The sequence below is a fragment of the Sminthopsis crassicaudata genome, chromosome 6 (genome assembly GCF_048593235.1).
Source record: "Sminthopsis crassicaudata isolate SCR6 chromosome 6, ASM4859323v1, whole genome shotgun sequence".
Lineage (NCBI taxonomy): Eukaryota > Metazoa > Chordata > Mammalia > Dasyuromorphia > Dasyuridae > Sminthopsis > Sminthopsis crassicaudata.
In genome coordinates this window covers 1,443,321-1,464,647 of record NC_133622.1, presented here as the reverse complement: position 1 = coordinate 1,464,647, position 21,327 = coordinate 1,443,321, and the positions used below count along the sequence as shown (strand labels likewise).

The following is a 21,327-nucleotide window of genomic DNA, read 5'->3' as shown; positions in this document are numbered from 1 at the left end:
ACATAAACATCCTCATCTAAAAAAACACCAATGAAAGTACCAGAGAGCGGATAATGAAACATGTCTTTCCCTCACAATAGAGATACTGGATACATCGATATATCCATACATTGGGAGATGCATTCACTCTTTCAAATAAATAAAATTAAACATCCCCCACGAATATTTCTATAACCACAGCAGAAAACTAGAATGATATGTGAAAATGCAAACTTCCAAATTTTTTCCTTAAAGCATTTAAGAAATTCACCATGTTGTTTTCACTAACTATCCAGCTTGTCTACATTTCCTTGTCAACTTCTATCTGTTCTTTTCTGGGCATTGTTTTAAGTGTTTCAATGGCGCTTTACTCGCATCAAAATTCATTCTTGACTCAATCCTCTCCCTAACTCCTCCCCATATCCAGTAAATTGTCATTGCCAATTTTTGTCCTTTCTAATACCCCCTAATTTAATCATATCTGTAACCTCCACATTCTCGTCACCAGCACCCCAATTTCAGCATGAGGAGCACCCTGAACAGCAACAAAGAGGTGGCAAGACTAACCATGGCCCCCACCTAAGCCTGCACTTCTCCTTTTTGTTTTTGGCACAGGGCACGCTGATTGAAGCGGCCGTAGAAAGTGTCTACGTGACCAGCAACAACGTAAACAGGCTCGTGTCCAGTTACTACCAAGAGATTGGGAAAATCATGCAGGCTCACGAAGAGAGGAAATTGCAGCAGCTCAAGATGTTACAGGGTAAGTGTCTGCAATGGTCTGAGTCTTCTTTTGGAGAATCGATGCCATCACTGGTTTTGCTTTGGGGAATAAATAGGTTTTAATTGGACTTGACTTCTATTGAGAAATATATTGGAAAAACAGCAAACTAGCTACATGTTAATGACTTCCAAATTAAATGGGCTAGTGATGGAGGCAGGGGAATAGACCCTCATAAAATAGCTACCATGGGGTAAGACGCTGTGCCGAGGACTTTTTACAACTATGACCTAATTTGATCCTCACAACAATCCTGCAAGAGAAAGTGCTATTATTATCCCCATTTTACATTGAAGACTCCAGAACTCTACTTATTGCTTCCAGCTAATTAACTGGGTCGGCTAGATAGCATGTTGGATAGTGACTGATCTAGAGTTAGAAAAACTGACTTCAAATACAGCTTCAGACAATTAATTATTTATGTATCTTTGGACAAGTCACTTATTTGTCTCAGTTTCTTTATCTTTTAAGTAGGGATGAGAATAGTCCCCGTCTTCTAAATATGAGGATCAAATGAGATAATAAGTGTAAAGTACTCGGCACAGTGCCTGGCATATAGTAAATACTATATAAATGTTCATTATTTGTTGTCATCATTATTGTTATTAATTAAAGAGGAATATCCTTTCTCAATATCTTATATCTTCAAGAGATTAGATTAAATATTGAATACTATTGTTATTATATATATATATGTAATTATTCACTTCTGTGAAAAGGTCAAAAATGTCTAAAGAGCTTGTGATTTCATCTGTATAGGGAGATCCAGAGAATGATAACTCCCTCCACACACACAGACACACACAGACACACACACACACACACACACACACACACAGACACACACACACACACACACACACACACACACACACACACACACACAAATCCTCAGCTGCCAATCTCAGTGTAGCCTGTAGCAATGAGAATTTAACGAACTTATCTAGCATCATAGAACCAATGCATCAGAGTATCCACTGGAACTTGTCAAGACCATTATAGCATATTACTTGTTGGTAAAATGTACTGAGTGATTATAAACATTTAAACAGTGAGATTATAGATTTAGAGCTGAAAAGGGTCCTTTAAGGTAAATTAGTGTTGCTGTCTCATAAAGTACAAGTATTACTCTTGTTATTAAATGACTTGACCAAAATCGCACAGCTTCTTAGAACAAAGCCAGCGTTAGCCCATGTCTACAGACTTCTGTATCAGACCCCTTTTCATATATTACACTTGCTCCGATTAAACTAGAATTGTGAAAATCTGAATATCTCCAGTAAAATTTATCTTTGAAAGATTTTTTTCCTAGTCAAATTAATAGCATCTTAAGAGAAATGTGTGACTACTTTGTTATGAAAAAATATATATTTAACTTGTCACAAAGTTTGGAAAAGAGTAATTTTGAACTGATGGCTTAATGGCAGTACTATTCTTTTTAGCTGAAAGGATGGACAATTATAAGCGTCAGAAGAAAATGGAATTGAGTGACCCATTACCAAGTAGAAACATGTCAAGCCCCGCCTCTGATGTCCCCAGCACTGTCCATCAAAGGTAAGGTCTTTCCAGCTTCTCACCATTAGCTGTCCTATTAGGAGTCTTGTTTTTCTTGATAAGTGCTTACCACAGGCTCAAAAGTGTGAACTACCATTCACAGCCCAGCGTGGGCTATGGTCCCTGTCTTTCAACAAAAGCAACCAAATATAGCATCGTTGGCTAGAGCAGGCACAAGAGAGTCGGTTCCATTTTCCACAAGCAAATTACTGATCTCTTCTAAGTATCTTGTAATTGATCCAATAAAGCAGTTTTCTCTTCAGCACACCGTCCATCTTTCCCATCTGGTTTCACTTTATTTTACTCACTATAGTCCAGTGGAACTTGATTCTCAGCTGCTCCTCCCACTTCACAGCCCACCTCTCCCCTTTATGCTTTTGCATAGACTGTATCCCATGCGTAGCTATCTCATTTCTCATCTCAGCCTTTCAGATTGCTCGTCTCCCTTCAAGGTTCACCATCAGTGTCCCTCCTTTGGGAAGGTAGGACTCTAATAGGGTGAATGAAACATTTTCCCAAGCACTGACATCAGAGGCGTACTTCCTTCTTTATTCCAGTGCTTCTTCTCCAAGGCAGCCACTGAACACCCTTACAAGTCCCGTGCCCGTATCATCTTCTGTCTTTCTCACTGCAAAATCCCATTGCTGCCATGTACTCCACATGAAATCTTGAAGTAGTCTTTTCTATCTATCACTTATTTGTTCCTTTTTTTTACATCTAAATCATTAGTATTCAAGGCCCTTTCTAGTTCTGGATTTCCATATTTTCTAAATTAAAATTATTTTGAGCCTTCTTGTTGTGTATCCTGAGTCCTAAAGTTCTTCCTGACTCTACAATTCCACATCTGACCTGCTTTGATTTTCCATATAATCCTTGAAACCCTATATACATTTTAATTATAGTTGCATAATGTTGTTGAAAAATGCACCTTATATTCTAAAGTCCTTGCCAGTTTTTCAATTCTATATGTTCTGTCTAGCAGTCTAATTCTGGTAGTCTGTGTTCTAAGATCCAATTCATCTTTGATTTCCTATGATTCTAACATTGACAGAGACTTGAACTGTAATAGATAGTGATGGCATGAAGAATGTATTCATAGAATCATGGGGCAAGACCCCATCCAGTAACCATTCCAGGAGGCAGAAATGAGTGCTTGGTCACTCACCATTGAGGGATATTCAGTTGCTACAATCAAACTACAATCAAGTCGTTTGCTACCTTCCTGGACTTGGCATCATATATAAGTGATGGAGAAACTCTCAGGACCTGGCAAATCAACGATTATTCCAGTTTAAAAGAAACAGAAACTAAAGCAAAGTTATATGTTATATAATTATGATGATCGGCCATCATCATACAAAGAGATGACATTACATCTATATTTTATCATTAAATACAAATAGATGACCGAGAGTGTAGAACATCATGTTCTACATTATGTACTATGGCCATAATTTTGTCTAACTTAGTATTTTAAGTTTTTTTTAATTTTAAAATATGATTAACAATTAAGCAAAATATCCCTAGCAATGACTGTCTCATTATGTATATGATATTTTGTCTAACATTCTCCAACCTTTCTAGAGTGAGAGAAGATAATATGTTTCATTATCTCTTGCCTGGGACTTTCACTGTTTTCTCTATTTCTTCCAATTCTCCCTTCCTTTTGATGATTTTTTTTATTTACATGGTTGTAGTCATTGTTTATATTGTGGTCTTCACTGTTTATTTTGCTTGGAATCTGTGTACATTAATCTTCCACTCTAAATTTTTCCCCAATTTTCATTTTTTTTACTGCAAAATTATATTTCAGTGATTTTCCCCAATGAGTGAGAGCTCACTTTGTTTCAAGTTTTTAATATCATAAGCATGTTGATGGCCATATTTTGGCATATAGTAGACCTTTGATACTGTCTTTTACTTTATTGGTGTGTAGCCCAGTAATAGGTACTTGGGAAATCATCATCGGTATTATTATTGTTGTTATTTATGTAGTCAAATTGTCTATTTTATATATTATCAACTCCTCTGATCCTTATTTGGATAATGATTTCCTCTAACCATAGTTGTGAAAGGTACTTTATCTCATTCTCTTCTAAGATTTTTATGGAGTGACTTCTGATGTCCTTTTGAAAAATCAGGCTGGCCATTTATTTTGAGATTATTATGGTAGGTGGTGGAAGATGTTGTTGTAAACCTAATTCTTTTTCTGAATAATATTTCCAATTACATTTTTAAATTATTTTTTTAAAATTTTGAGTTCCAAATTTCCCCCCTTCCTTTCTTTTTTCTTCCTCTGCGACTCTAAGCAATTTGATGTAGGTTATCTTGCAGTCAAGCAAATAATATTTCTATTTTAGTCATATTGTGAAAGAAAACATAGCCAAAAAATTTAAAAAACAATAAAAAATAAGGAAAGAAAGTGAAAATAGCATCTTTCAGTCTGCATTCAGATTCTATCAGTTCTTTCTCTGGAGATGAATACATTTTTCATCATTTGTCCTTTGATATTGTCTTGGATCATTGCGTTACTGAGAAGAGCTAAGACATACACAGTTCACATCTAATACTAATGTTCTTATGTATAATGATCTCCTGCTTCTGCTTACTACACTTTGCATCAGCTCATGTAAGTCTTTCCAGGGGTTTCTGAAATCTATCTGCTTATCATTTCTTATAGCACAATAGTATTCCATTATTCAAGTTCTTCATCCATTCCCCAAGTGATGGGCATCCCCTCAATTTCTAATTCTTTACTATAATAATAGCAAAAAAACAAAACAAAACAAAACAAAAAACTATAATTATTTTTGCACAAATAGGTCCTCTCTTCTTTTTTTTTTCTCCTTGGGATACAGATCTAGTAGTAGTATTGCTGCATCAAAGGGTATGCAAAGTTTTATAATCCTTTGGATATAGTTTCAAATTGCTCTCCAACTCTACTTCTTAACCTAATTTTTATCAAATTGATTCTAATTTTGGTACAAAGTTTTTTTTAATAAAAAAAGGAGTCTGAATAATTTGTTTTCAGATTTACCACATAATGGACTGTTTTCAGTTGCTTCTATTTTTGCATCTAGGCTTTTCCACTGATTTGTTTTTAATCAATATCAAGTACTTTGATGAATACTGCTTTCATATTAAGGAGTTGAACAAGGGACTCCATCAATGTGTAAGCTGCAGGTATTAGAAACAGGGAGGTAGAAGGACCTTCCTTTAAGACTTTGAGTGGCCCATTTATAAACATCAGTGGGAATGCACAAGTCAGGAGTGCAGACCCACAGATTGCCTTGAGCTTTCCAAACTATGAATACATCCAAACTGTGAATACATTAGAGATGGGAAATAGCCCCTATAACTGCTGGAACTCAAGATCTGGTAATGCAATCTTTCCTTCATTCCTGCTTTTGTGCATTATTTTATTTGATATTCTGACTGTTTTTACAAATAAATTTTGTTAGCTGAGTTTCTTTGTTACAAAGGAAGGCTCACTAAGGGGTTGGGAGGAGGGAGAATGAAAAGTTTAGTATATCTACTAAATTACTGTAGCATAAAGACAAAGAAATAAAAAAAAAACTTTTCTTTAAAAGTTCAGTCACAAAAGAAATAAATGTAATATCTTATGCAAGTGTTCAAAAAGTCAAAAGCACAACTTAGTAGTCTGTAATAGATGTGAAGGTCCTATGGGATTGAAACACAATAAGAGTCAACGGTGTCATATGGCAGCTGGAAACCCAAATCAATCAATGCCATAAAGAGAGGTATGGGCTTGGAGGAGTGATAGCCTCACGGTCTTGACTTGGTCAGCCCCTAACCTGAGAGTTGTGTTTAGTTCCAGGTGCTTCATTTGAGGAAGGACAGATAAGCAGAAAAAGCTCAGAGTAGGTTGTCCAGAGTGATGAAAGGCCTTATATAGAATCGTGGTTAGTTCCTGGGGCTTCATTTTAGGAAAGCCAGATAAGCAGAAAAAGCTCAGAGTCGGAGAGTCCAGAGTGCTGAAAGGTCTTATATAGAGTGCTGTTTAGTTCCAGGGGCTTCATTTTGGGAAGGACAGATAAGCAGTATTCAGGTTTTAGATTTAGGAGGACAGCTTGATTACGTTCAAGTATTTGAAAGCCTGTCCAGAAGAAAGACTAAGAATTCTGCTTGAATCCTACACCCATGAGCAATAGATGAAAATTTCAGTGAAACCAACTTAAGTGTAAACTGTATCTGGCTCTTCTTCCTCCATTTGAGCTTTCTTGGCAAAGATGACTTTTCCCGACTCCAGGCCCAGCCTTCTGTGCACTAGGGGGCCCCTTTCTTGCCCATCTCTAACAATCAGGGTGACGCAAAAGTGGATAGTTTATCTTGGAGAAACATGCATCCTACCTCGTTAGGCTCTTCAGATTGCAGAAATTCCATGACTATTTATTGGAAATCCTAGAGGCGGAAATCTTGCTCAGAGAAGCACCAGCAGGTATCCTAACTGCAGTGGAAGAAGGGCAACCTAAGAGAGAAATAGGAGTAACTAACATGGAACAAGAGGGACAAAGCCCCTTGACCACACTCTTCCCTCAGATTCTCCTGGGAACAGCCTGGGATTCTGAAACCAAAAACCTCCAAGAATAATATCAACTCTCAGGAGACTTCAGGCGCTTCCAACTTAGCCTTGTTGCCATGGTACAGGAAAGCATCTCTTGCAGGACGGACCTTCAGATCTGATCTCAGGCACTAACTATATGACCATGGGCAAGTCCCTTAATTTTGCTTGCCTCAGTTTCCTCATTTGCAAAATGATCTGGAGAAGGAAATGGCAAAGCACTCCAGTATCTTTGCCAAGAAAAGCCTAAATGGGGGTCACAGAGAGTTGGACGTGAATGAATCCAAACGACTACTCCCCCATGGGAAAGGGCCTTTTTATCCTTGCCACCAATACCACCCACTACCAACTGAATTTTACAGATGGGCAGGTAAGCCTAAGAATATCTCCCACCTCCCCATCCCTACATAACCACACATCTGAACATTGCTCCTGCTTCCTCCTGGCTCTCAGGCTTTCCTGTGGCAACTGTGGGAATTCAAATATCTCTTCAGGTACTTCAGCCCTTGCCCTCTGAAGAACACTTCCCTCCCCCCAAAAAAAGTTATTTTCATCAAATCATTAAATTACTTAACACCAGAAAGGCAGCGGTTTCTTTTCTGAAAAGAAACTTTGCCATTTGCCTCCCTGTTTCCCCCTAAGTGCTGCTGGGCCTTTTTCTCAAACTTGCCTTGGAAAACTTTCATGTACGCCGTCGTGCCCTGTCAGCAATCTGCCTTCTTCCGTGCTTCGCTCCCCTCGTCCCCAGGGCTTTGCCCATAGTAAGGGCTGCATTCATTCTTCCATGGCACTGATAATCCCTTCCCACTGAGATTGCTTGGGTACTGGAGTGCTACTGACCTACTTTTATTAAACCATCATCCTTGAAGTTGCATTTTGCTTTCTCTCCAGCTTTCAGGAAGCATTTCTGCTCCTCCAGGCCCACTCTCTTGCCTGCTGTCCCTTGTGATCACTGATACAAATTTGTAGCTTCCTGATTGCGATCTAAAATGTAAACTAGGGCCACAGACTACCATTAAAGCAAAAAGTGAGTGCATTTAGAATTCCCCAAGTGCCAAGATTGAATTTTGCAGCTTTGTTTACTTGTTTTTTAAGTTATATCCAACTCTTCTTTACTCTACTTGGGAAGTTCCTGTCAGAGATATTGCAATTTCATTTTTTTCTCCAGCTGATTTTATAGATGAGTAAACTGAGGCAAATAGGATTAAATGACTTGTAGAGCATCACACAGCTAGCAAGTATCTGAGATTAGATTTAAATTTAGAAAGATACTGACTGCAGAACCAGCTATCTATCCAATGTGCCACCTTAACTTTCTAGAGGAGAGAGTGAGACTGATGACTTTGCCAGCCTGCCTCCTTAAATCCAACTTACTGCCGTGGGATAACATCACATCCCTGTCATGGCCCTCTTTGAGATCCAAGGGCAAACAACAATCTGTAAGCAGTGGGAGCCAGCTGCCTGGGGACCCCACTGATCAGTTCCAATTTAGCAATGCTCCTTCTCTCCTATTTTCTTTCCTTGCTTGCTCGCTTACTTCTCATTTTCCTCCTCTCTTTCTTTTCCTCCCTCCTTCATTCCCATCCTCCATCCTTCTCACTTTCCTTCCTTTCCTCTTTCCCTCTTTCCCTTCTTCTCTCCTTCTTTGAGCATGTAGTTTCACTATTGATTTCTCAAAATACAGCACTGGAAAAAGGAGGCTTTGATTTGGGATTCAAATGGAGCTGCTTGCCCATGACTTAAGCCCAAATCACTCTGGCTCTCCGTGATTGACCAAAAACAGGACTTCTCCAAGCCTCACTTGGTTTGTTGGTTTGGATTTTGATGGTCCAGAGTGAGTGTAAATAGCAATTGTTTCTATTTTGGCCATAAACCCTCAGGATCTTCCTGTCCCAGACTGATTCTTTTTGATGGGTAAATAAATAAATAAATAAACAAACAAACAAACAAACAAACAAACAAACAAATAAATAAATAAATAAATAAATAAATAAATAAATAAATAAATAAATAAATAAATAAATGAATGAATGAATGAATTAATTAATTAATTAATTAATTAATTAATTAAGGCATTTTTTTGATCTCAGTTCCTAACTAGCCTTAATCACTGATTGGGTTTTGCTTCATTCAAACTGAAAACAGAGAAGGACCTTAGCTTAAAAAGGCCATGGTCTTCCATGATATCCAAGGCCATCTCCAATCATCCAGATACTCCTTTCCTTCTAAGCCCCTTCCCCAAGATGGCAAGCAATCTGAAAGAAGTTTATACATGTGCAATTATTTTAAGCATATTTCCATATTAGTCATGTTATTAAAAAATCAGAATAAAAGAATAAAACTATGAATAAGAAAAAACAAAAACAAAAAAGTGAAAATAGTATGCTTTGATCCACATTTAGTCTCCATAGTTTTGTCCCCCCCCCACCGCCCCCACTGGTTGTAGATGGTGGTTTCCATTCCAAGTCTATAGGAATTATCTTGGATCACTGTATTGCTGAGAAAAGCTAAGTCCGTCATAGTTGATCATCACATAAACTTGCTATTACAGTGTACAATGTACAATGTAGTCTTGTTTGATGCAAAGAAATCAAAGTCTAATGGTGTATGTGCAGGCAATGAAGCACCTGATTGAAGAAGATTTGGAAGGGAACTTTCCAGAAGTCCCTCAAACTGCATCACATAGATGTCAGTTCTGTATGTCATATAACTAAATTCCTCTCCCCTCAAAAATAAATAAATAAATAAAAAACAACAACCTGTCTCAATAAATATGTGATAAAGAGCTGTCAGGAAATTTACTTTATAAAAACATTATGAAAGCATTTGAAATAGCATCTTATACACCAACAGAATAATAAGGTAAAATAATGATAGTAGTATAGACTTTTGGAAAGCATTTTATACCCAATATTTTTTTCTTCTCAGAACAGAGGTAAATCATTTATGAATTATTACTTTTTTCTCACAAATGAAAAGTGATTTGCCTAAGGATAAACAACTAATGAGTAATAGAGTCAAGATTCAAATTCAAGTCCATGAAATCATTAAATTACTTAACACCAGAAAGACGTTAAAGCCAAGTCTGGGGTTCAGTTGAAAGAATTGAATCTCAGCTGCCTCTTCAGTTCAAAGAGACCACCAGTTAAAATGGAGCTCTGCCAGTCACCATTACAAATCCTTTTCTGAGGATAATATCTGCCTTTTTTGTGAAGCAGCGGCTTGCCAAGGGTTCCATCCCTAGTAAGTGACAGGTTTCTGACACTGAACTCAGGTTCTGCCAGCTCCAGCCTGGGCCACTGTTCTACCACTATGCTCACCTTGCTGGCCCAATATCTTCCTGTTCCTTCCGATTCCTGGCGTAGTGCCAGAATTTCCCCAATAGTTTCCTAGGAAATGTGTGCCCTTATTAGACTATTGCCTAATAAGAGAGGGGGCTTGCTCTGCTTGGGCCCAGAGAACAAAATTGCCACAAATTAGGCAAATCAAGGAAAAGGAAGGTCTAGAAGGAAATTCTTAAAGAGCTCTCCAAAATTGGCTTGAGCTGAATTAGGACACTCTTTAAATTTAGGACCATCCCCCTACTCTTTTTTCTCCTCACACTTCCTTGTCTGGCTGCTCTCTTTAAAGCTTTTCTTTTTTTTTTTAATGCCTTGGGGCCTTCTTTAAAGACAATTATATTACATGGTATCTATAAAATGTTTTCTTAGAAACTGAATCAGGACCATTATCATTGGAAAGTTCAAATAATTGCTCTCCCACTAGTTTCCACTTATCTGGTTCTAATTCTTTATCTTTAGAGATGCAAGGAGACGTGTATTCTAATGTTTCTAAGAGTCTAATGATCTGCTCCCAAGTTACAATCAAACTTTTCCTCTTTATTAACCTAACTATGCTTTCTACATACCTCCCTTCGGGTGGGGGTAGGGGGACTCTTTTCTTAGTATCTGCCCCCTTTCAGCTTAAAAATGAAAGTGACTAGTCTAGCCCCTACCAAAGTTTCCTGCTTGACTATTTTTGTACTCACCCTATTTCCAGGACTTCTCCACTGAACTCAGGATCACGTCAGTCAAACTGCTCAGTACAGGTCCTTAGTCCACATTGGGCGGCATGTATTCTACTGGGAGCCACCTGCCAGTGGCTGCTGGAGATCCCACCCAGGCCTGCAGAAAGGATCTCCTCTTGTGAGAGGATGATACAAGGAGGCTGAGAGGCCAATGCTGTTCTCTGACCTCTCTGACTGAGAGGCTGTGGCATTGCCTGACCTTTCTCCTCTTCTCTCTGCTTCCAATTTATCTCATTCCCAGTCTGCAACACCTCTGTCAGCAAAGGCTGCCCTGCAACTCCTTCAGATGTTATGATCTGTGGAGGCTCTCAGAGAATTGACCTGCCACTTAACAGGAGTCCTATTCCATGCAGAGATCTCATAATTCTTGGTCTCACCCACAGACTGAGCCTGGCTTCTGATTTGCCATTCCACCCTGAGATGTGGGAGTCCAGTCTTGCCCTGCCTGCATCAAGGGCCCTGGGAATAGTCCTTCCCAGCAATCTTCACCTCCCCTCTGCAACTTAAAAAGATAGCATCCACTTGGTCCCCAATTCTGAGACCTCAGCCTTTGTGATGCACTTAGTGCTATTGGGAGAAAGCTCCCTTCTGAACAATCTCCCCTTAAGAAAGGTGTCAATGGGTTTCGTTTCCTTTTGCAAGGATGTTGTCACAGCAGAAGAAGTTCTTGGCCCAGTTCGACGTGCATCAGCAGATTCGCTTGGCGTCCCTGAAGCAGACTGCAGAAGTCATGGATCACCTGGGAGCCCAGCTTGAGACAGATTTGAAGGTAACATTGACTGAAATGCCTCTTTGGAAAACCAGCGGTCAGTTCAATTTAATAAAGTACTTGTATTTGTTCAAGGAAATACTTGAAATGGCCAAGGAAAACTGGCTTTGTGGACAAAAAGAAAAGTTTGCATGTATAAAATTCCTTTTCCCCCCACAACAACCCTGTGAGGTAGAGAGTATAATGTTGCTTCTGGTATGAAAATGAAGAAATTATGGACAGAATCAGCTACATCCAGAAAAGGAACACTGGGAAATGAGTGTAAACTGCGAGCATTGTTTTTTGTTTTGTTTTGTTTTGTTTTTCTTCCCAGATGATTTTTATTTTCCGAATACAATCCTTCCTTTGCAACAACAACAACAACAAAATTCGGTTCTGCACATTGTACCTAGGATATATATATTGTACCTAGGATATACTATAAGGGATTTAATATGTATGGGAATGCCTGCCATCTAGGGGAGGGGGTGGAGGGAAGGAGGGGAAAAAATTGGAACAGAAGGGAGTGCAAGGGATAATGTTGTAAAAAAAATAAAAAATTACCTATGCATATGTACTGTCAAAGAAAATGTTATAATTATAAAAAATTAATAAAAAAAAAGAAAATGAAGAAATTAAGAATCAGAGTCATTTCCCCAAAGTACTTTTGTTATTTAGTCAATTGTTTGCATCCAACTCTCCATGACACCATTTGGGATTTCTTGGCAAAGATATTTCAGTGCTTCCTCATTTCCTTTTCCATTCATTTGACAGATGAGGAAACTGAAAGGGGGTAAGTGCCCAGGATCAAACAGTCTGAAGCTAGATATGAACTCAGGTCCCCCTGACTGTAAGCCCCACACTCCATCTACTGTGCTACCTAGCTTACTCAAAGTAGTATTGTTGTTAAATGTCAGCGCAGGACCCTTACCTATTTCTCTTGGGATTTTATTAAACTAGTGACCTTCTCATTCTATCACAATCTCCCTGTGAATGGAAAGGGATGAGGTCCATCTTTTGCAAATTTCCCTTCAGGCGATCAGAATAACATTACTATATATGATTTGGTCTGGCCTGGCAATAACTGGGGTTTCCTATTTAATAGGAGTGTCCATGCAGTTTAAAAATCACTCTACTAACTGAGCCTGATAATGAAACTATATCATTGTGCAAATCCAAAGCACAACATCTAAATATGGTGACTGCTTCTTAAACATGTTTTCCAGGATATATCCATCCAAATAAATGCTGATCACTCCAAAGTCGTCCCCTAGGAAGCTGGGATATTTTTCCCCCAACAATGCTGTTGAGTATTATTTAGTTTGTGTCTGGACTTTGGGGTGTAGGATGCCTTTTCCCCATGTTTTCTCAGGGGAAATTTTTTTGTATTTTGAGGACAGATTTGATCTTTGCAAAGAACTCCAAATCTCTGACACAAATCTTGTGATGATGGAGGGCCTCTGGTTGAGTTGGGTGCCGCCATTTTTATTCATAATCGAAGTGTGTCTGTAAGAGAATGAGGATGACTTTCTGTAAGGTGGTGTGAGAGCAACTCTGGAGTTGACTTGAAGACTTGCTCTCCATCCTCACTCCAGAGCTATCAGTTTGGGTCAGCCGTTCTCCTTTCTTGACTCTTCCTCATCTGTGAGCTGAGAAGGATGACATTTCCATGACCCTTAAAATAGGCTCATTGGGAATGAAGAGCTTTCAGGCTACACTTTTTAGTCACACAGAACTGTGAAGAGAAGTCCATAGCAGTCTTAGCCCTGAAGATCAGACTGGATTAGGATTCTTGGAGATGAGGGGTCTCCATCAAACATTCTTATTGTTGGTTTTCTCCCCTTGCCTATTCAGGAAGCCGAACAGATCTTCATCACTGAGCTGGCGGCATTGGCTCGAGTGCCTCTCACCGAAAACAAGCCAGCAGCAAACAAGAGAGGGCAGCCTGGTGAGTGAAGTGGGGAGGAGCCGGGACAGGGAAGCCAGAGGACCTGGGTTTCAATCACTAGTGGTATTACGAGGCAGGCCACTTTACCTCTGGCATCCGTGAATTCTTCCCCAATTACCTTAGAGGACTGTTGTAAGGACTAAACGAAGTTATGATTATAAAGCTCATGACAAATATAAATATCAACTGTCGTCATCATCATCATCATTACTATTCATTAGTCTCTTTAAAGTTTCATCATTGTACGAAGACATCTTAAAGTTATAGAAGGTTATACTAGTGGACAACGAGGGCAGCTACGTAGTACAGGGGATGGAGCGTGGGGTCTGGAGTCATGATTCATTTTCCCGGTTCAAATCCAGCTTCAGATGCTTACTAGCTGTGTGACCTTGGGCAAGTCACTTAACCCTGTTTGCCTCAGTTTCCCAATCTATAAAATGAGCCAGAGAAGGGAATGGCAACCCCCTTCAGAATCTCTGTCAAGAACACCCCCACTAAGATCACAAAGCATCATAACAATGAAAAACAATTGAACACCACTAAACCAGAGGAATTAAAGGACTAGAAAATTCAAGCAAGAGTTAAAAAGCCTCCAGGGAAAAGTGATGCTTAATAAGCTTCTTACCTGGAGACCAACCTAGCTAAATTTGGCCCAGGGGGTCTGACCAGTGGGCTAGTTGACCTAGCCAAGGAAACTCAAGACTGAGGATAGCATCTATATGAATAAAGGAAGATGTACTACTGAATGTCCTGTTGTTCAAAATATTGTAATCCTAACTATCAATTTGAATTGATTTCTATTAGTTATTCATTTAGGGGAGATCCAGGATAACCCTGTTCCCTAAATTTCAGTTTCTGAATATGCAACATACATGCAAATATAAACCGGTCAGTAAGCATTTATTAAGTTCTTATGATGTTCCAAGTAAAAATGATAAACTATAAAAGGTAGCACACCCAAGAGAGAATTTTTTTTTGGGGGGGAAGTAATGGTGAACTAATTGCAGCATTGATTTACAAGGACCTTAATATCAGAGCTGCAAATAATCACAGAGCAGAGATATTAGAATTTGAAACTGCTTCTATATGAAGCATTCCCCAACTGTCAGTGACTGGCAGATATATGGCAAGTGCTAAATAAATGCTTCTTGATTTGATTTGCCACCATCACCGTGGATCTATTATTGGTTTGATTTTGTGTACCCCCATTGATGTACCCTCAGCTGGGAAATAGGCCCCTCCTTCCCAGGATTCTTGTGAGGATTAAATAAGATACTATTTCACAAGTGCTTCGCACACAGAGTCTGAGGTGTTATGGAGTGTCTGCCAATCCATGGGCTCCAAAGAAATACTCAGAAATCAAAAGACAAGGTCAGAGCTGCCACAGACCTGAGGGCCCAGAACATTCAAGTTGGATGGGCTCCTCAATTAAAAGATCTTACATTGTTATCTAAAGCCAGAAGATATGTTAGAACATGGAACCAGAGATTTCAGAACTCTGGTCAATCCAAAACTATAGATGTTAGATTTGGAAGAGTCTTATGGACCTCATAGTCCAAGTCCTAATTTTATAGGAGAAAGTGAAGGCCATAAAAGGGAAATGACGCATCCAGAGTATGTCATTGGTAAATATTTGAAGCTAAAATACTTTGTCTTCTGCAGAGAAGTGTCCCAGGAACAAAAAGAAGAAGGCCCTCCCTCAAGAAAACAATGAGCCAGTTCTGAATGAAGGTGACACTCCCTCCAGGGGCCAGGCTTCAGGAACTTCCAGGTACAATTGTGGTCTACAGGTTCCATTGGTAACCCTATAGGTCTATCCTAGTTCCACCATTTAGTCTTAGTGAGATCACAGCAGCGCTTTGCTGGTGAATATTTAACAAATGGCTCTCTGAAAAAAAAGATAATGGCTGCCAGCTCACGTTTAAGTATGTTAGGTTCTTACTAAGTGCTAAGTTGGTACTTAACAATTCTCTAGCTCAGAATTCACACCTTTAGTTCAAACCTTTAAAAGGAGTTTACACCTTTGAAGGAATACTTTAAAGAAGCAAGTTCATTGGTCAGTAAGGAGTTCCCACAAGCCTCTGGGAGTATCCACAAGCCCATTCTCTGGGAGGATATAAGGAGGGTCTGGATTGGGATAAGGACAAGACTTCCCAGAGAACTTCAGGGAAGCTGGAGGAGATTCAGAGCCAGGATTCAGGAAGAAGAGGATGCGAGATTCTACCTTCGCTCTGGCTGGAGGCTCCAGAAGCCTCCCAAGAAACTTGTTCCCAGAGGAAAAGATTTTACAGAAAAGAAGCCTCCTCCCAGAGAAGTATTATAACTGAGAGACGACAGGACCTTAACATAAGTAAAACTCACATTATATTAGCATTTTCTCATTCCTTTATCAAGTCTAGTTAATAAACAAAATAAAGCCAGCCATGTTTTGGAGCCTGGATCGGCTTTTCGTGCATCATTCATCTACACTGCCCATCGTCCTCTCCAAGATAGTCCCTCCTTTTTAGGTTTGGATGAAATATCTCTCTCCTGTTTCTTCTCCTATCTGTCTGGCCATTCCACGTTCAGTAGCTTTTCAGTAGAAATCAAAGGAATAAATGCTGGCAATAAGAAAATAAAACGATCACTTCTTGCAAATGATATGATGGTATATGTAAAGAACCCTAGAAAATAAACTAAAAAACTAACTGAAACAATTAACAACTTCAGCCAAATTGCAGAATATAAAGTAAACCACATAAGTCATCAGAATGTATTATCAAGAAAATCTAGCAGGAAAAGAAAGATGAGAAATTGCATTTAAAGTAAATACAGTCAATACCAAATACTTGGAAATCTCTGGGTCAAGGCACACACAGGATCTATATACAAATAATCATAAATATTCTTTACACAAAGATGGACTTAAATAATCAGAGGAATATTAATTGATCATAGCTATGCTGAGGCAACATAATAAAAATGGTATTCTACTTAATTTACTTGTTCAATGCCCTACCAAACTGAAAAAGTTATCTTGTTTTGTTAAAAAATAATAATTTAAGAAATCTGAAGCAACAAATGATCAACAATAACAAAGGGATCAATGGGGAAAGGGTCTTTTGTGAAAGCAAAGAATGAGAAAATTAGGATATTCCCATATAATGGAGAATAGATAACAAGTTACAATATATAGATGTTAATTTTAAAAAACTATTTGTTATAATAAATTATGAAAGAATCATTTTAGAAAAACCTGGGAAGATTTGTATGAACTAATGCAAAGTGAAGTGAATAGAATCCAGAGACAATTTGCACAACAATATTGTAAATATGACCAATCGGAAAAGATTTAGCACCTAATCAATAGAATGATCCATTCCAACCCCAAAGAATTCGTGATGAAACATGCTTATCCATTTCCAGAGAGAGAGAGAACTGATGAATTTAGAGCCTAGATCAAAACATGTTTTTTTCTTTTTCTATTTCTATTTTCTTTTAGGATATGACTAATGTGGAAATATGTTTTTCATGATTTCATGTAGTTAATAAGGTTATTGCCTTCCAAATGCGTGAGAAAGGGGTGAAGTGGGTAGACAATTTGGAACTGAAATAAAAATAAAATTGAATGAAAAAATAGAGTAATACAATACTGAGTAGTATGAGCATGTGTTTGATAAGAAAGAGACTAATTTGGCTATGCTCAGCTTTGATCAGATCTTTGTCAAATACTTAGATTGTAAAGTAAATATAAGAGTTACACAAGAATATACCAGAGGATAAAGTGTATATAAAAAGAATTCCAATAACATGTTAGCGTGCACAAGGTTAGGTTGGTTGGCAAAGGTGATGATATTTACTTTACATTTATGATCTATTAAAAGGCATCATGACCAGCTGTTTTCTAGAGTTAAGTTAGGTGGCAGAAAGTCTTGTTTCGCCATTATAGAAGGGAGGTTGTGAAATAGCCATCTCTCAAGAGCTTTTAAAATGGAATTATTCAACCATCTGTTTTTGATCATTAAATTAAAACCAACCTGTGATAAGGAGCTAGACCAGATGACAGCTTCAAGGTCCTTTCTAGCTCCCTGAGTCTAAATAAATCACAAAAACTTAGAACTAAGAAAAAACCCAAACCTTAAAGGTCATTGAATCCAAATTCCCAACCAGGACAGTTATGCCCAATCCACTGTCTCTGATAGATGACTAACCAGTTTTTGCTTGAACATATCAAGTAAAAAGACAAGCATTAGCTAACAAGACAGCATATTCCACAATGGCAAGTTGTTGGATGATTTTTCTTTTTCATAAACTAAAATCTCCACCCATTGCTCCCATTTCTGCCAAAACAAATCTAAACCCTCTTCCACATGAAAGCCTCTTAAATACTGGAAGACTGTGTGAAGTGGTCCCAAGTCTCCTCTTTTTGAACATCCACAAAGAACTTCCTAACTCATGCACGTGGATGTGACTTTGAGGACAATCCTATTATGTATCTCCTAGAAAGAAGGGGTAGTGAATTTGGTTAACAGGTAAACTCCAGATGGTCTTTAGATTCAAATCTATAACTTTTATTAGCTTTATAATAATTGCAAAAAATATTTACATTTCAATAACTCTGGTGGTTTAAAAAAATAAAAAAAGTATTTTTTACCTCCATTTAATAAATGAGGCAACTAAGACTCTGAAATGTTGAATGACTTGCCCAAGATCATATCCAGTTCCAGGTCTACCGATTCCCAGAGCTTGGGGTCTTCCCAGCAACTCCATGCAGATGGCCAGCTGTACCCACATCGTGTATTGGTTTGTGGACTGGTCTGAGATACATGACTGCACGTATGATAAAAATTGTGGAATATTTTGCTCAGTTTGGTAGAATCAAGTGAGTTAGGCCTTTATTCTGCCTTTAGGTGGGAACTAATGGATTTAATCAGCCATGTGTGCTCCAAGTCTGCCCTCTGCTGCTCTGATACATCATGCATGAGAAGTGTACAGTGCTCTATTGGAAAGAATGGGGTGGATGATGATGAATAGCACGGACAGGGAGATTGGAGAACAGCTGGTTTTATACTCTCATTTGTGGATAGAAAACTAAGATCCAAAAAGACGAATCTTTCCTTGATAAGTGTTATGGGCCAAAACTCTGAAACAAGGATTCTTACAAGGAGATGTTAGGGGCAAGAACTTGAAAGAAGGTACTAAGTGGAATTGAGGAGACAGTGGTTATCTAGTATAGCCTGTCAGTTGTCTAGTTCAGTATGATTGATTTAATCTTACAACAAATGATGGTTCCCTAGTGATTGAATGATTGGTTTATACTCAATATAGAGCATATAAGGCAGGGGGAACCAGAGAAAGAATCGTTGCATCTTTAGTCAGGCTCCTGGTGGCAGGGCTCTCCTCCTGCATTGTCTCCACTGAAACCAAATCCCCTCTGAAGGCCACCAGAAAGCTTTCTCAGCACCAGGTGAAGGAGTCAGTAAAGGATTTGGACTTTAACAGCTGGCTGTTTTTGTGGTGATTAATCTGCTAAAAAGAAGGCTGCTCCAAAGACCTTCAGGAAAACACCGTTATAGAGAAGGGCAGAACTGGGACTGGAAGCCAGGTCATGGGAGTCTTCATCTTGGCTTTCTCCACGGATCCATGTTGTCTCCCCTGAAGGAGTCGGCTCTCTTTCTCCTGGCTCTTAGAACTTGTACTCCAAGGTACCTTCCTCGGGTACCCCAAGGAAACTGTGGGATGGAAAGAATGGCAGAACAGGAAGCTGTGAAGCTTTGAGCAATTTCAGTTCCCTGAGCTTCAGTTTTTTCCTCCAAGAAATACACCTGAGCTTCCCAGGAACCTATTTCATGGATCTGTTCTGCAAAAACTGTCACGGCACTTTGAAACACTCGAGGAAGGTGACTTCTTATGACCACCAGCATGAGCTTTGTACCCTGTGGCTGAGTAAAATGGTTATTTCTCTCAATTTTTGGATGATTGTTTCCCCCTTTCTTTCCTCATTTAGAAATAAGGCCCTATAAGTTATCCCGACAGCCTTTAAAGCACAAGGCTCATAATGAAATGAAATCTTGGGCAAAATTGACCCAACAAGAAAACTCAGCTCTGTTCAAAAGGTAAAGAAACTTTAGTTTAGGCGAATGGATGGATTCTGGCTCACTGTGTTTTACTCAGACAGATTTGGGGGAAAGTGGATTATGCCTTTTGTCTGAATTGTCCTTTATGAGTAATATGGGTTTAAATAAAATCCCTTTATTCAAGACTGAATGATGTGAGTCATTTCTCCTAGACCCTCATTAGATGTCCACTTCTCTTTATAATTCATTATTCTCATTAATTGTTAACCAATCATAGTTGATAACCACTCTCAGGAATACCTACTCTTCCAAGGGCATATGAATGTTGAGTAGGTTCCATGAGGGATCCTTGGCTTTCAAGAGTGCCACTGACCCCTTTTATTAATTTATTGTTAGCATGATTAATAAAATGATTAAAACTTTTTCTACTTAACATGGCTTGACCCTTCTAAAGAAAGAGCAGCCATCAGTTTAAGGAGTCATGGGTTTCAAGTGGAAGGCCAGTAGTTTGGATCCTTCATTTACATATGAGGAAACCAAGGTTATGCAAGTGAAGGGGAAAGACCAGAATTTGAACTTGGGCCTATTTACTCGATAGCAGATATCTTTTCCATTGCACCAGCCTGTGTGTGTTTATAGAATCAGTTGCTTTCCATTCATTTAGAATAGATTTTGTCTTTACAAGTTGAGAAAAAAATGGAGACATTCTTTACCCAAGTGCTCATTATTTCATTTCTTCTGTTTTATACATAGCAAATTGCCGAATCACGGTGAAAGTGAAGTTGGCGAATTCGAGAAACCAAAGAAGTTTAAGAAAAAAAGAAGTAACTTGTAGTTCCTGGCAGAGACATCAAGGTGTCAGAAGCTGGACAGCAGAAGATCCCAATGGCCCTATGACCTTGGACCTAGATGTCCCAATGTTGACTGTGGAAAATACTTGAGAAATCTCCCTCGTATCATTTTTGGTGAGGTCCAGTCTGATGATGTTCACGAGAAAGGACTTGTAAAACTTTAAAGAATGCTGTAAAGAGAAACTGCTATTGTTATCTAGGACCAAAAAGCATAAAAAAGTCCAGAAGAAAATAATGTTTCTTTCGACTTGTGTGAAATGAGCATGGCCTTTGCATATCCATTAGTTTACTGTATTACTTAGGGCCAATCAATCGTACTCCCTGGTCCTCCTGCTGGTCTTCATGGGCCTTCCTAGGTCTGAGGTTCTATGTAAACCTCTTCCCCATTCTGAGGTTAGATATTCTGGGTTGTACTCTCCCTTCCAAATTAAAAAAATAGTTTCATTCTATGAAAATGGTAACAATTTTAAAAAGAAAATTAATTTGGAAAATTAATGTGGCTAAAAACATGTTCATGAATGACAAAACTGTGGTTGAGTTGACAAAGCAGCCTTCCCTTTTGTTTTTATTTTAGAAAAGTGATTTCATAAGCCGAGCCAATAGTGCCCTCCAATGGTCGAAAAATATTTCATTCCCGGTTCTGTGAAGGTTGAAACTTTCTCCTATCGACATCTCTACCAACAAATAAGCTTTTATCCAGCTCCTAATAAATGTCAGGTGCTCTGCTAAATGCTGGGGGCTCAAAAAGAGGCAAAAGTCAAGCCC

The 21,327-nt window shown here is 38.7% G+C and overlaps 1 protein-coding gene across 3 annotated transcripts in view; it reads left to right on the top strand.

Moving 5' to 3' along the window:
• EVC (EvC ciliary complex subunit 1) overlaps positions 1-20,794 on the top strand; it is a 107,551-nt gene extending 86,757 nt beyond the window's left edge. For 2 of the 3 annotated variants that reach the window (XM_074274144.1, XM_074274142.1), the window contains 6 exons: positions 595-739; positions 2,200-2,311; positions 11,602-11,728; positions 13,562-13,655; positions 15,318-15,426; positions 20,465-20,794. In XM_074274144.1, the coding sequence (XP_074130245.1) occupies positions 595-739; positions 2,200-2,311; positions 11,602-11,728; positions 13,562-13,655; positions 15,318-15,426; positions 20,465-20,546 (669 nt within the window). In that variant the 3' untranslated portion in view covers positions 20,547-20,794. The remainder of the gene's footprint in view (positions 1-594; positions 740-2,199; positions 2,312-11,601; positions 11,729-13,561; positions 13,656-15,317; positions 15,427-20,464) is intronic. The other variant, XM_074274143.1, reaches the window with a different exon arrangement.
• The last annotated feature ends 533 nt before the right edge of the window (positions 20,795-21,327 follow it).